The following is a 15,009-nucleotide window of genomic DNA, read 5'->3' on the forward strand; positions in this document are numbered from 1 at the left end:
CGGCACATGTGATACATAAGGTTTGGATTTGTACAGATAATCAACAGCCTCAAGTTACAAATACTGGTAAACGCTCAAATACAATAAAGTGGTGCACTGGGCCTTTACTAGTCCTGTATTAGCAGACTGATATAGACTTCTGTATGGGATATAGAAATACACCTTGGCAATAAAAAAATGTTCAGCTCGATCACTTGCAGAACACCCACCACCAAACTACTTCCCGCGGCTATGCAAATAGTCTAATGGTTTGTGTTTAAAAAAAACACATATTCATAATAAAGGTACAAAACGACTGTTGCAACTGAGTTACATGGAATTATCACTTTTTGTAATGAATTACTGAAATCAATAAATCAATGAATGCAGGCTATTTCCTTAAAAAAAAGTAATATCAACTCCGTTAAATAGAGCTCGTGCATTATGGTCTGTGGGAGGCGCACGCTTCTCATACACTTTCCCTCCTCTCGCTCACGGTTCATCTCCGAGTAGCATACGAACAGCCTCACCGGAGATACCGAAAAGAAAGGAGTGAGGATAAACGGGGACCGAACAACACAACAACTCCCAGCATGAAACAAATGTGAAACCGTCACGGGACTATCTTACCCAAGAAGCATACATTAGATTTTTTATTGTCTTCATCGAGATTTGTGAGGTTGGTGAAATATGGAAACGGCTGTTTCAAGAGGCTTATTGCTCGCTCAGCTCTTGATCGTCTGTCAATTAGGTAAGAACTTGAATTTAATTTAGTTTTTCTCATTGTTAATTATTATTATATTATATCATTATAATTTTCTTAAAGCTTTTTTTATATTTTTATCACTTGATGGTTACTGTTGTTTCTGTGAAGGTAGCCTACCTGTTTCTCCCCGAGAATGCAATGCGCGTGAAGTTCAGGTTCAAATTAACTCGGTTCGCTTCACTAGCCTACTTTGGACACCTCAATTTTATGTTTCATGGATTCTTTTGCTGATTTGATTTATAAATCTGAAGATAATAATCGTCTTTCGGTCTATTTCAATTATCTTCGAGTGATTATGCACAAGCGTTGTGAGTCTTTGGAGAAGTAGGCTCTATGTTATTAAACATCATGTTGAAGTGTGGTTATAATGCAATGTAAGACTTGTCATAATCATGCATTACCCCTTTATAATGTCTTATTATCATCTCATAATGAGCCTGACTAAATTCGAAAATACACAACGTATTGTAAGCCTTATTAAAAGACAGTCGTGTGTTTATATATCATTGGTGTTAGCGATATTTGTTGTGCAACCGTAGGACACAGACTATTGTGAGAAGAGCACAGAGGAACATCTAAAGACTATCACTTTGGGGTAGCTACGCAAAGAAAGTTAAACATTCAACATTGTTTCTATGTTGTGTATGAAGGGGCCAAGTGTAAAGAATCCTATCAGAATGTGCATTCCCATTAATCGGGTGTCTCGTATTTATTTGGTCTTTTAAATATAACGTTAGTGGAGCTGTGAAGCATGAAAAGGGTGGTTTCGCCACGGTTGTCGAACTATGTTATTAGTAAGTAAAACGCATTTTTTTTGGAAAGGGGGGCTAGTAGTGATTGGTCGATAGGTGCTACTGAAATGAATGGTATGGCAGTCTCAAGCTGCCTGAAAACTAGTGCTACTGCTACCCCAGCAAAGCCAAGCAGAGCCATTAACCACCTTTTAGGGCTAATATTTTAGGTTACATTCCACAGCTGTATTTCTCTCCTGACATTCAACTAAGGCTATCCTGAAAAGTTCAAACAGATAGCCTTTGGTTACACTTTATTTGAAGCCTATGGTACTGTAGGTAGCCTATAAATAATGTGCTATTGATGTGTTATAAGTACGTTTATTGCACATATTTTGATAGTTATCTTGTCATTTTGACCAAATTCAAATAGGTCTATAAATGGGGTTGCTGTTACAGCCACCATTGGTTACAGGACAATACAGGCAAATATTTGAATAAACTGATAATTTACATATCCCCACAGAACTGAGTGAAAGGAGTGTTTTCTTAATTCGCCCAGTTGGTCTTAGCCGTTCAGCATCAATATGGCACACACGTACAGTGCAAAAGTGTCAAGGAGGAGACTGATATGCTTGGTTTAATCTTTTGGGTGAGGCATTAGACAAAGACTTGAAAAAAGCTTGCTAAAGCTAGTTTGCTTAAGAGCTAAAAGCCTTTTGTGACAGGCCTTGTGAACTGGGATATCAAATGTGTTGGTACATGCTGAATGCTTTACCACATGCACCCCACCGCCACCACTCCCCTCCTCTTCTCCCTTCTTTTTGCCCCTTTCAGTAGAGTGCTTTAAATGACGCTTTGATGAAACGTGGAGCACAAAGGAAGCGGTCGTTTGTTGGGAAGGCAGCATAGGGATTGATGGCAGAAAAAAGACACAAAGTGAATGAATTCAGCGCAGACTCTGCACCATCTGTCTTCCCAATGTGGTGGGCTATAGATGGGGCATTTACACTGGGCATCGTCCACAGTGCCCCGCTCTCTCTCGGATGACGAAGTCTCTGTGCCTGTTGTTTTGGAGCAGGGTGGTCGTGACTCGTGACAGATGGCAGTCATAGTTTGACACTCAGTCATTCAGGTGGATGGTTGGTTGGTGTGCTTCCAGATTCCATACCCCTTTGCTCATGCCTCTTGGAAGTCCACCTTAGAGGGGTGTGTCACAAGCTGTTGGTCCAATGCTTAATCCAGTTTCAGATGTGGCCTACTGGTATAATGAGGAAAGTGTGCCAGTTCATAACTTCATGTTGCCCATGCAGCTGTTATCACACTGAGGAACACAATAAACTACACTTGCAGAGTACACAGCTCAATAGTTTAGTTGCATAGAGTGAATATGCGTAATCTGAAATGACTGTGTGTGAGTCAAACATTGTCTACTTTAGTCTGAGTATGGCTGTTGTTAACTGTGCAAAACACTTATTACCAACAGTAATTGAAACTCAGCTTCTCAGCTCCTTTGATATAAAGACGAAAAGCTTTTTCTCCATGCCACCTCTCCCATGTTCTTTCTGCCCCCTCTCTACTCGTTCTTCTCATTTCCTCTCCTACCTTCTCCCATTCTTCTTTCTCTCCCTCTTTCTCTGAGGAAGCTGCGGGACACCCTACCCAGAGCAGCTTGGCACACTGGTCCTCTTAGCCATCCAAGCAGGGTTGCTGGTAGAAAGCAGAGCAGATTTACAATCGGCGGCAGGAGGGGTATTTGATGACCAGATTAGTTGGTATTAGGCTCAACGGCATTCACTCCAAGTTTGCACAGGGGCCACACTGAATCCTCTCCCCGGCCATGGCTGAATAGGACTATGGTTACGTGGTGGTACAGACCAGCCAAGCTTCCATAGCGGAGCCCAGGACACTGGTTCTCCTCCATATCCTCCATCTTCCCAAGGCCTCCCCTGTGAATTATGCTGTCAGAAGAGAGATTTGTTTTGTGTGGGTGGGTGGGGGAGAAGCTGGCAGAGGGCGACGGTTTTCGATGGTGTTCAGCGGTGCGCAGCGACACAGCAAGGGGGGACCATTGTAAGCGTGACGCTAGATCGAGCACCAATTTGTCCCAGAGGCAGTGGTGGCGCTGGAGCAGGAGGCTCTCACGCTGCGAGACTGGAGGGGATGTGTGAGAGCGCAGCGTGTTGCGACCGTCACAGGAGTGTCATGGCAATGCTCCGACGCTCTGGCTCCCAGGCTCCCCCTTCTTGACACCTCAGCGGTGCCCCCAAGCTAGGAGAGCGATGGAGTTGAGGCTTCAACCACACTTGTAATGTCATTAGTTTTGTTCCAGACCTTTTCCCCTTTTCATGCTCACTCTCACTGTCTTTATTTCACACTTTCACATGCATTCTTCTCTTCTCCTTTTTGTCCCATATATTTGTTAAACCTTTTCTCTCCCTCATCATCGTCAATCTGTAATTTTTTCTCTTCTTTTCTAATTTCTCCTCCTCTCATCATTTTTTCCTTCCTGTCTCATTCTCCTCTCACTCCCCCAATCTCACCCCCTGTTCGTCCTCTTCTTGTCTCCCTCCCACCATCTCTACCCGCTACCTATTCTCCTTCTCCTCGTTTGTCTCACAAACAACCAGGTTCTGCTGGTGTCTTCCTGGCGTTCTGCCAGCCGGGTCCTCGATGCCCACCACTGGCTGCTTAATGGATGACAGGGCAGATCCGGGTGGCCCGTCTTGCAACTGAAAGAGGGCTTCTCACACCGGGGCCATTGGGGAGAACAAGAGGAGCCCCGTAGAGTGGCTGGTAGAGAGCCATTGATTTCTCCCCCTCTTCTTCTCTTCAGCTGCCTGTTAGTGTGTGGTCTCTTAACTGTCCTGTATATCGATGGCTGTTGTCCTGACACTGAATGCAAATCCCCAAGTGACTAAGATAAAGGCCAGCTAGCTTGTGTGAACAACACTGTTGGTCAAGGTGTATTTTGCTCGGGGGGATTGGGGGTGTATACCCCCTTTTCTTTTTTAGTCTTCCTTTTAGTTCTAATTCTCAATGGGACACAAGTAATGGAATTTGTAAATGTGTTGGGACATGACTGCACATAACACTTCCCAAAAGGCCCATGCTATTTTCATGTATATTAAATATCAGTAAAGTACAAATTAAATGTAATTGCTTACAGGGGTAACATTTTGCAACAAAATTGAACTTGACATAAAATGCAGTAGGCACTGACAACAATTCAAAATGTGTGTAGCATGACATGCCTGTGTAGTTACGCAAATAACAATAACTGGGACTTTGAACAACTTAAGAATCTTTTGGCAGTGCTAAGCCTAAGGCTGTACGGGCAGATATTTTACTCAAGCCAAGCTTCAAGTTGGTCAAGTTTTTGACTGTATTTCTTTGTAGGCCGTGGCTACAAATACAGAGTTTTCACCTCTACCTGCCCATTTGGAAATCAAATCAAATGTATTTATAAAGCCCTTTTTACATCAGCAAATGTCACAAAGTGCTTTTACTATCACGTCTGCTCCCGCTCCCCCTCCCTGGCGCTCGAGGGCCAGGCTGAGTGCCAGTCTGCCCTTTATTACGCACACCTGTCACCATCATTACGCACAGCTGCGCAATATTGGACTCACCTGGACTCCATTACTTTGTTGATTACCCCTTCTATATCTGTCTTCTCTTCATTTTGTTCCCTGTGTCAGCATTGATGTTGTTATTTTTCCCCTGTCCAGACGCTGTTCCTGTTCTGTTTAATGTCCGTTGTTTATTAAATGTTCACTCCCTATACTTGCTTCTCGTCTCCAGCATCGATCCTCACAGAATGCTGACACAGCTAAAGGAAGCATCAGGGAGTTTTTGTTTTTTGTTTTGGTTGGTGATGTTGGGTCCGGGTGCTGTCGCCGATGGAACTGGGGGTGCCTCAGCTAGCTCCTCGGGCTTCCATGCCTTAGCTGGCTCGAGAGATCTTCTTGCCTCGGTTGGCTTGGCAGGCGCCCACCCCACGTCATGCTTCAGCCGGCCCATCAGGCTCCCATGCTTCAGCCGGTTCGTCAGGCTTTCACGCCTCAGCCAGATCGTCAGGGTCCCACACCTCAGCCGGCTCGCCAGGATCCCACGCCTCAGCCGGTTCTTTGGGCTTCTATGACTCAGCCAGCATGTCCAGCGCCCATTCCTCGGCCGGCCCGTTAGGCTCGCCCAGGTGGGATGCCAGGTGGTGCCCCTAGAAGAGGGGGGTTACTGTCACGCCTGCTACCGCACCCCCTCTGGCTGCCCTTCATTACGCACACCTGTCACCATCATTATACGCAGCTGCGCAATATTGGACTCACCTGGACTCCATTATTTTGTTGATTACCCCCTCTACAGTGGCAAGGAAAAGTATGTGGACCCTTTGGAATTACCTGGACTTCTGCATAAATTGGTCATCAAATTTGATCTGATCTTCATCTAAGTCTCAACAATAGACAAACACAGTCTGCTTAAGCTAATACCACACAAAAAAGTATACGTTTTCATGTAGAGGTCGACCGATTAATCGGCATGACGATTAATTAGGGCCGATTTCAAGTTTTCATAACAATCGGTAATCGGCATTTTTGGATGCCGATAATGGCCGATCACATTGCAATCCACAAGGAGACTGCGTGGCAGGCTGACCACCTGTTACGCGAGTGCAGCAAGGAGCCAAGGTAAGTTGCTAGCTACCATTAAACTTATCTTATAAAAAAACAATCAATCTTAACATAATCACTAGTTAACTACATATGGTTGATGATATTACTAGTTTAACTAGCTTGTCCTGCGTTGCATATAATCAATGCGGTGCCTGTTAATTCATCATCGAATCACAGCCTACTTTGCCAAACGGGTGATGATTTAACAAAAGCGCATTCGCAAAAAAAACACCATCGTTGCACCAATGTACCTAACCATTAACATCAATGCCTTTCTTAAAATCAATACACAAGTATATATTTTTAAACCTGCATATTTAGTTCAATAGAAATTCATGTTAGCAGGCAATATTCACTAGGGAAATTGTGTCACTTCTCTTGCGTTCAGTGCAAGCAGAGTCAGGGTATATGCAGCAGTTTGGGCCGCCTGGCTCGTTGCGAACTGTGTGAAGACCATTTCTTCCTAACAAAAACCGTAATTAATTTGCTAGAATTTTACATAATTATGACATAACATTGAAGGTTGTTCAGTGTAACAGCAATATTTAGACTTAGGGTTGCCACCCGTTCGATAAAATACGGAACAGTTCCGTTGTCACGACTTCCGCCGGACTCTCCTTGTTCGAGCGGTGTTCGGCGGTCGACGTCACTGGCCTTCTAGCCATCACCGATCCACTTTTCATTTTCCATTTGTTTTGTCTTTGTTTTCTACACACCTGGTTTCAATTCCCTCATTACATGTTCATTATTTAACCCTCTGTTTTCCCCCATGTTTGTGTGCGTGTTTGTTTTCTTGTGAAGGCTGTATCTGATGGCTGGCATATTGTTGCCGGGTTTTGTTATTATGCCCGTTTATTTTCATGGTACCGGTATTTTGTTTATATAGTATTGTGTTTATACTGGTGTTATCTTGTATTAAATACCTTGTCCACACATCTCAGCTCTCCTGCGCCTGACTCCTTTCACCAGTTACCCACAGCCTTGACATCCGTATTTCACTGAAAGAATAAACATTTTGTTTTCGAAATGATAGTTTCCGGATTTTACCATATTAATGAACGAAGGCTTGTATTTCTGTGTGTTTATTATATTATAATTAAGGCTATGATTTTATATTTGATAGAGCAGTCTGACTGAGCGGTGGTAGGCAGCAGCAAGCTCGTAAGCATTCATTCAAACAATACTTTCCTGCGTTTGCCAGCAGCTCTTCGCAATGCTTGAAGCACAGCGCTGTCTATGACTTCAAGCCTATCGACTCCCGAGATTAGGCTGCCAATAATAAAGTGCCTATAAGACCATCCAATAGTCAAAGGTATATGAAATCCAAATGGTTTAGAGAGAAATAGTCCTATAATTTCTATAATAACTACAACCTAAAACGTCTTAACTGGGAATATTGAAGACTCATGTTAAAAGAAACCACCAGCTTTCATATGTTCTCATGTTCTGAGCAAGGAACTTAAACATTAGCTTTTTTACATGGCACATATTGCACTTTTCCTTTCTTCTCCAACACAGTGTTTTTGCATTATTTAAACCAAATTGAACATGTTTCATTATTTATTTGAGGCTAAATTGATTTTATTTATGTATTATATTAAGTTAAAATAAAAGTGTTAATTCAGTGTTGTTGTAATTGTCATTATTACAAATACAGTTGAAGTCAAAAGTTTACATAAACTTAGGTTGGAATCATTAAAACTAGTTTTTCAACCACTCCACAAAATTCTTGTTAACAAACTATGGTTTTGGCAAGTCGGTTAGGACATCTACTTTGTGCATAACACAAGTAATGTTTCCAACAATTGTTTACAGACAGATTATTTCACTTATAATTCACTGTATCACAATTCCAGTGTGTCAGAAGTTTACTTAAACTAAGATGACTGTGCCTTTAAACAGCTTGGAAAATTCCAGAAAATTATGTCATGGCTTTAGAAGCTTCTGATAGGCTAATTGACAACATTTGAGTCAATTGGAGGTGTACCTGTGGATGTATTTCAAGGCCTACCTTCAAACTCAGTGCCTCTTTGCTTGAAATCATGGGGAAATCAAAAGAAATCAGCCAAGAAAAAAATTGTAGACCTCCACAAGTCTGGTTCATCCTTGGGAGCAATTTCCAAACGCCTGAAGGTACCACGTTCATCTGTACAAACAATAGTATGCAAGTATAAACACATTGGGACCACGCAGCCATCATACCGCTCAGGAAGGAGACGCATTCTGTCTCCGAGAGATGAACATACTTTGGTGCGAAAAGTGCAAATCATTCCCAGAACAACAGCAAAGGACCTTGTGAAGATGCTGGAGGAAACAGGTACCAAAGTATCTATATCCACAGTAAATCGAGTCCTATATCGACATAACCTGAAAGGCCGCTCAGCAAGGAAGAAGCCACTGCTCCAAAACCGCCATAAAAATACCAGACTACGGTTTGCAACTGCACATGTAGACAAAGATCATACTTTTAGAGATATGTCCTCTGGTCTGATGAAACAAGAACAGAACTGTTTGGCCATAATGATCATTGTTATGTTTGGAGGGAAAAGGAGGAGGCTTGCAAGTCAAAGATCACCATCCCAACCGTGAAGCACGGGCATGGCAGCATCGTGTTGTGGGGGTGCTTTGCTGCAGGAGGGACTGGTGTACTTCACAAAATAGATGGCATCATGAGACAGGAAAATTATGTGGATATTTTGAAGCAACATCTCAAGACATCAGTCAGGAAGTTAAAGCTTGGTCGCAAATGGGTCTTCCAAATGGACAATGACCCCAAGCATACTTCCAAAGTTGTGGCAAAATGGCTTAAGGACAACAAAGTCAAGGTATTGGAGTGGCCATCACAAAGACCTGACCTCAATCCAATAGAAAATGTGTGGTCAGAACTGAGAAAGGGTGTGCGAGCAAGGAGGCCTACAAACCTGACTCAGTTACACCAGCTCTGTCAGGAGGAATGGGCCAAAATTCACCCAACCTATTGCGGGAAGCTTGTGGAAGGCTACTCGAAATGTTTGACCCAAGTTAAACAATTTACAGGCAATGCTACCGAATACTAATTGAGTGTATGTAAACTTCTGACCCACTGGGAATGTGATGAAAGAAATAAAAGCTGAAATAAATCATTCTCTCTACTATTATTCTGACATTTCACATTTTTTAAACGAAGTGGTGATCTTAACTGACCTAAGACAGTGAATTTTTACTAGGATTACCGTAATTTCCGGACTATAAGCCGCTACTTTTTTCCCACGCTATGAACCTTGCGCTTTATACAATGACGCGGCTAATTTATGGATTTTTCCCGCTTTCACAAATTCATGCCGCCAAAAAACTGAGCACCGTCACATAATGTGACGTAAATCGAGCGCGCTCAAACTTTCCATCATTGTGATTACGGTAGTCATTTTGTCACCCTCATCATGGCAAAGACACGGAGAAATGCATATGATGCAGCTGTCAATTTGAAGGCGATCGATCTGGCTGTTGGAAAAGGAAATAGTGCTGCTGCACGGGAGCCTTAATGAGTCGATGATAAGACGTTGGAAACAGCAGCGTGAGAAACTGACTTAGTGCAAAAAGACAACAAAAGTTTCCAGAGGAAAGAAAAGCAGATGGCCCGAACTAGAAAATGAGGCTTGGATGAGTTTGCCTCCGGATGAAAGTGAGGAGAGCGCAATGAAAACGATCCAACATCGGATGAAGCAATTCTGAGGCTATTCAACTCCGACACCAAAGGAGATGACTTCAGTGGTTTCAGTGCACAGGAGGAAGATAGTGACCAAGGACTTTCTTGGTAGGCTATTGTTTACTGCTATTTAAAAAAAAAAAATGTTACAAGCCTGTTTCGTTAAAGCCTATTTATTTTTGTTACAAGCCGTGTTTCGTTAAAGCCTATTTATTTTTGTTACAAGCCGTGTTTCGTTTAAAGGCTGTGTAAAGTTCATTTGTTTCAATGTACCGGTAGGCACCTGCGGCTTATAGACACGTGCGGCTTATTTATGTACAAAAAAAAATAAAAAATTAAATTCAGGGGTGCGGCTTATATTCAGGTGCGCTTAATAGTCCAGCAATTACGGTAAATGTCTGGAATTGTGAAAAACTGAGTTTAAATGTATTTGGCTAAGGTGTATGTAAACTTCCGACTTCAACTGTATCCTATTCTGTACCCCACCATGATTCCCAAATGTCCTGATTGGCAGACTAGCCAGGTCTTTGGTGGAGGGTGGCAGCTGGTCCCAGCTGGTGGTGGACACATGGCAGCGGGTGGCCAATACTAATGCTCCCGTCAGGGGTCCGGAACCATGTCCGGGTACATCTGGAGAGGCCAATCTGTGTTGCTGCCTCGTATCGAAGGAGGTTAATGACAGACATGTCATGCCCATTGAAGTAGAATTTTCATCCTCTGTGACAGAAATGTATTGGTGATGAATGATATCACTCAAAAGTAGGTCATCAGTGGAACCTCAGAAAGCTTACTAATAAATCACACCAGAAAAGAAGAGACTATCAGAGACAAAAAGTTGGTTGTCTGCACTAGAGGTCTTCACAGATCCACCTGTACCCGAATGCCTGAGACCCGATCCGGGACCCTAGTGGGTACTTTCACCGGTCTAGGTCAGATCTGATATGATTGTCACTGGTTTCGGGTATGTGTAATTATAACTGACTAGTCCGGAAGGACCCGTACTGATCCGAGAGACATTTTTTGAATTTATGCTGCTGCTCTTGCTTTTCACGACCGTTGCGCGTGGCAAGTGTAGCGTGTTGTTGTTGTTGGCCAATCATAAGTCATCAAAGCAGCAATAGGCTACTGTGCAAAAGTTAGGAGATATCTAATCAATGGAAGATGGAATTAAAATGATGGAATTAAAAGTTACAGGAGAAGGATATGCTACAACGACTAAGAGCCAACAGGTTGGCCTGCTACTTCATATTCTGATTAGAGTTGTTGTAACTATATTTGTAACTGTAGGCAGTGCTAGTCTTGGGCAGGAGCTTGTTCGAGCTCAAATGTTCTACTGCTTGAGCTCCTGTTCCTCTTTAGCTCAAAAGTATTGTGGAGCTCCTGCATCAAAATATAAACAGTACCAGCACCCAAAATGAGTACCGGCACCTATTTCAGTCCTTGTCAAGCACTGACTGTGGATGGTCAAGGGACAGCCACAGTGGATTAATCTACATGAAAAGCAATTAGTGCGTAGACTAACCCCTAAGCCATGCTTAGTGGTTCCTACTGAGCTCCTTCAGGTTGGTGGTTTATAATATTGTGTCATCTTCTTTATGTGACCCCGCTAACAATGAAAAATGTGGGGAGGACTTTTGTTCCTTAGAGATGTTCCAATACAAGAATCCTTGAGCTTTATGACTTAAAAATAAAATGCTACTTGCTCATAAAGACGGATGTTGCACGAAGACTAAAGGATCACTCACTACTGAGAAATATGGTTGTGTTGGAGGCCAGAGGGAGTGTTCAGAGAGATTAAAGGGAATGAGTTGGCCCAGAGCTTGGAGCAAGCAGCATGTTGTAGCCCTGCGATATCCTCTCTGGTCTGTTGGTCATCTGTGTCGGTCCATGTTTCCACCATCAGGGTACAAGGAGAAAAGGTGTTTCTGGGAAGTAGAGCACAGTCACGCTCGGATGAGGCTGACTGCGTCCGGCTGTGCAACCTCTTGTGTCCAGCATGTTCAGGGGAAGGCAGGGAACTCAATGGGAGTGCTGTAATTTCCATTCAAAGCCTTTGTGTCAGTTGTCAGTATCTTCCATTGTCACTGATTACAATAACAATACTCAGAGGAGGAGACATTCATTGCTCTTAGTGAGACCATTGATTTGAACTTCTATTTCTGGTATTTCTTTGAGAGCATTTATATTGTCATAATTGCATCATAGTTTTAGCAATCACAATTCATCCTATGATCAGGTGCTTCCTTGAACTTACCCATGAAATATTTTTCTCCTTCCCTCCCATAAAGAAATCCAATCAGCTTATCAGAAATACCATGAAAGCAAGCAGCGGAGTCCTCCTACGACCATTCACACACCCCCCAAGCCACCCACACCCTCGGGACAATGTGGAGCAAATGTTGGCAGAAAATGCACCCATCCGGCTCAGATGTGGTTTAGTTGCTCTTCTATTTCTGTTTTTGGTCAGGCTCCATGTGACCAATTAGATTAGATCAATGTCTAGACGAGCCCATGCCAAAATAGCCTCACCAGGCTCCATGATCAAAACGAATCCTTTATGTATTTGGAAACCTGGTTAAAACGACTTGCCACAGTTGCCGAAAGCATCTCTTCTGTGGAATAGGACAGCCTCATCAACTTTTTATCTCTGCCATTGGTCCCGGTGGAATTGGGAAGACAGTTTCTGTCTTGTCAACTGCATTTTATAGAGGCAATTGTGTGTGTGTGTGTGTGTGTGTGTGTGTGTGTGTGTGTGTGTGTGTGTGTGTGCGCGTGTGCGTGCGTGTGCGTGCGTGTGTGCGTTTGTTTATGTGTGTTGGTGAAGCATATTTAATTTCATTGAACATCAATAACGTCCCCCCCTCACTAATTTACTTAGCTGTATGCTTAGCTTTCAACTCCTATTTAAGTCTTTGTCACAGGCGTGTTACTTGGTGAATAATGACAGGGGTCCAGTCTTCTATCTTCTGCTATTCCGATCCGTGAGGACAGAGATAGTACCTGATTGATGACTGGATTCAGGATAGAATGGTTATGTAAGGGCTGGCATCTATCCTGCATTTCATCAAACACACACACAGACTTGATCTCCCAAGCCAGACAACAGACTATCATGTTCAGCACTCGCCTCGTATTGTGATACCATCAATGAATGGGACAGTGTAAATAATCAAGAAGACTGTGTAACCGCCCTCTGTGCCTCCTAACAAGCACGATCTCAATCTTTTTCATAAGAATGATGACAAATTAGCCTAGAAGCTGTCGTTACTCATGTTCCCTTGATTTTTATTGACAGACATCTAATCAAGTTGACCGGACAGGAACATGAAAGCTGGTATCTCTAATTGGTGAGAGCTTCAAGGTGAGGGGACAGGAAACAATCAGAGAACGGTGGGTGTGAATACTTTCATTATTGGCAGAGTACCATATGGAGACCGAATGCACACCGTTCTTCCTGAAGGAGCAATTTGCCAAATACACTGATGTCATGTAGCCATAGCAAATACATTTTAAAATGCTTTCAAATTGCTCTTTGTCCATAAATCACAGCCTGTATATAATTCTTAATGGTCTTTTCTGTAGACGCTCCCACACTTCAATGTATGCTATTGTGTTTTACCCAAAGTTTTTATTTTTTTAAATAAATAAGTCCTCTGAGATCATTATGATGGAACTCTCCCCTTTTGATTCCAGTAAATCGCTCTCTTTTCCTCCAAACAAGCTGGGCTAAGTGGTATCTTGTTTAAAACATTCGCTGTCCCGCTCTAGAGGCGTTAGAGACGTTTGGGCGAGGAACTAATGTCAAAGCGGGAGAAAAAGAAAGAGACTTTCAGGAAGACTGTCTGAACGACACAACACAATCATTTTTCTCACACCACCCAGAGAGCGATCGAGACAGAGGTGATAGAGAGACAGAGATGCAGATTGCAAGATCGTGATTTCGCTGTGGTGTGAAATGATAATAGTACATCCTAACCAAGACAGGCAGTGAGAGGAAACAGGCTGAATCTGTGGCCATGGCAATGTGTGGGAGACCGGGGGAAGTCACTGTGCCTGTAGGTCATAATGAGGTCCACTTGTTTTCCAGGGAGTTGTGCCCCACGTATCCTGCATGCTGATTTGCTCTGGCCAGATGACCTCAAGAGCTAGATCAGCTGCTCAGAACATGGCTGGCTACTGGACCAGGCCTTCCTTATCCTACTGCAGTTCGGTTCTGCAGGGGAACATTAGGATGACACATTAGAAACGCTGGATAAACAAACATCCCTGCACTGTGTGTTTGGCCCGAGTCCAGGGAGGATAACGATGGAAACCTTAAACGGCTGGAGCCATTAGACAGAGTCCACAATCAGACAGACTCTCTGGATGGGCCTTATGTACAGGAAGGAGCGTACGCGTGCACGGACGCTCGCACTAGTGCACGCACACACAGAGATACTATATTTCTTACCCTCATCTGTACTTTATCACATGCACACATACTCCTAATTGTACGCATGTATAGTGATGGGGAAATGATTGATAAAGTTACGTATTGGGATATTATTTTTGACAATATATCGTATCATTTTGACAATATCGCAACGTTATTTTTGCGCTAGTTGGCTGTACCTGCTCCAAAACTCCAGTATTTTTTTAATAGGGAGACAATTTGTTTTCCTCACTTTTATTTCCATGACTGATCCAAACTGGTTTTCTCCTGGGTCTCTCGTATCGTTCTGCAGCAGACATATGGTGAGCAATATGTTTGGAACATCGAATCGCAATAAAATCACAGTATCGAATCGCAGTACATCTAGAATCGTGAGAATCGCAATACGTATCGTATCGGCACCTGACTATCGTGATAATATTGTATCATGACGTCCCTGACAATTCCAAGCCCTACGCACTTAGCACACACACACACACACACACACACACACACACACACACACACACACACACACACACACACACACACACACACACACACACACACACACACACACACACACACACACACACACACACACACACACACACACAAACACACACACTTTGGGCCACTCAGTCTTATCACCCCAGTACAGGGGACCTGGTGTTGGAGAATACAGGCCGGAGAGATCAGAATGCAACGAAAAGTGTGACTACACACTTACACTCCAACTCATTTTACACTCCTCCCGTCGGGCACAC

General features: G+C 43.2%; 1 protein-coding gene across 6 annotated transcripts in view; it reads left to right on the top strand.

Moving 5' to 3' along the window:
- The first annotated feature begins 425 nt into the window (after positions 1-425).
- The window catches only part of LOC129862715 (receptor-type tyrosine-protein phosphatase zeta-like), a 74,016-nt gene continuing 59,432 nt past the window's right edge, over positions 426-15,009 (top strand). For 3 of the 6 annotated variants that reach the window (XM_055934614.1, XM_055934615.1, XM_055934616.1), the window contains exon 1: positions 426-730. In XM_055934614.1, coding sequence (XP_055790589.1) covers positions 670-730 — 61 coding nt within the window. In that variant the 5' untranslated portion in view covers positions 426-669. The remainder of the gene's footprint in view (positions 731-15,009) is intronic. The other 3 variants (XM_055934619.1, XM_055934620.1, XM_055934618.1) reach the window with 2 other exon arrangements.

The sequence above is a fragment of the Salvelinus fontinalis genome, chromosome 9, assembly GCF_029448725.1.
Source record: "Salvelinus fontinalis isolate EN_2023a chromosome 9, ASM2944872v1, whole genome shotgun sequence".
Lineage (NCBI taxonomy): Eukaryota > Metazoa > Chordata > Actinopteri > Salmoniformes > Salmonidae > Salvelinus > Salvelinus fontinalis.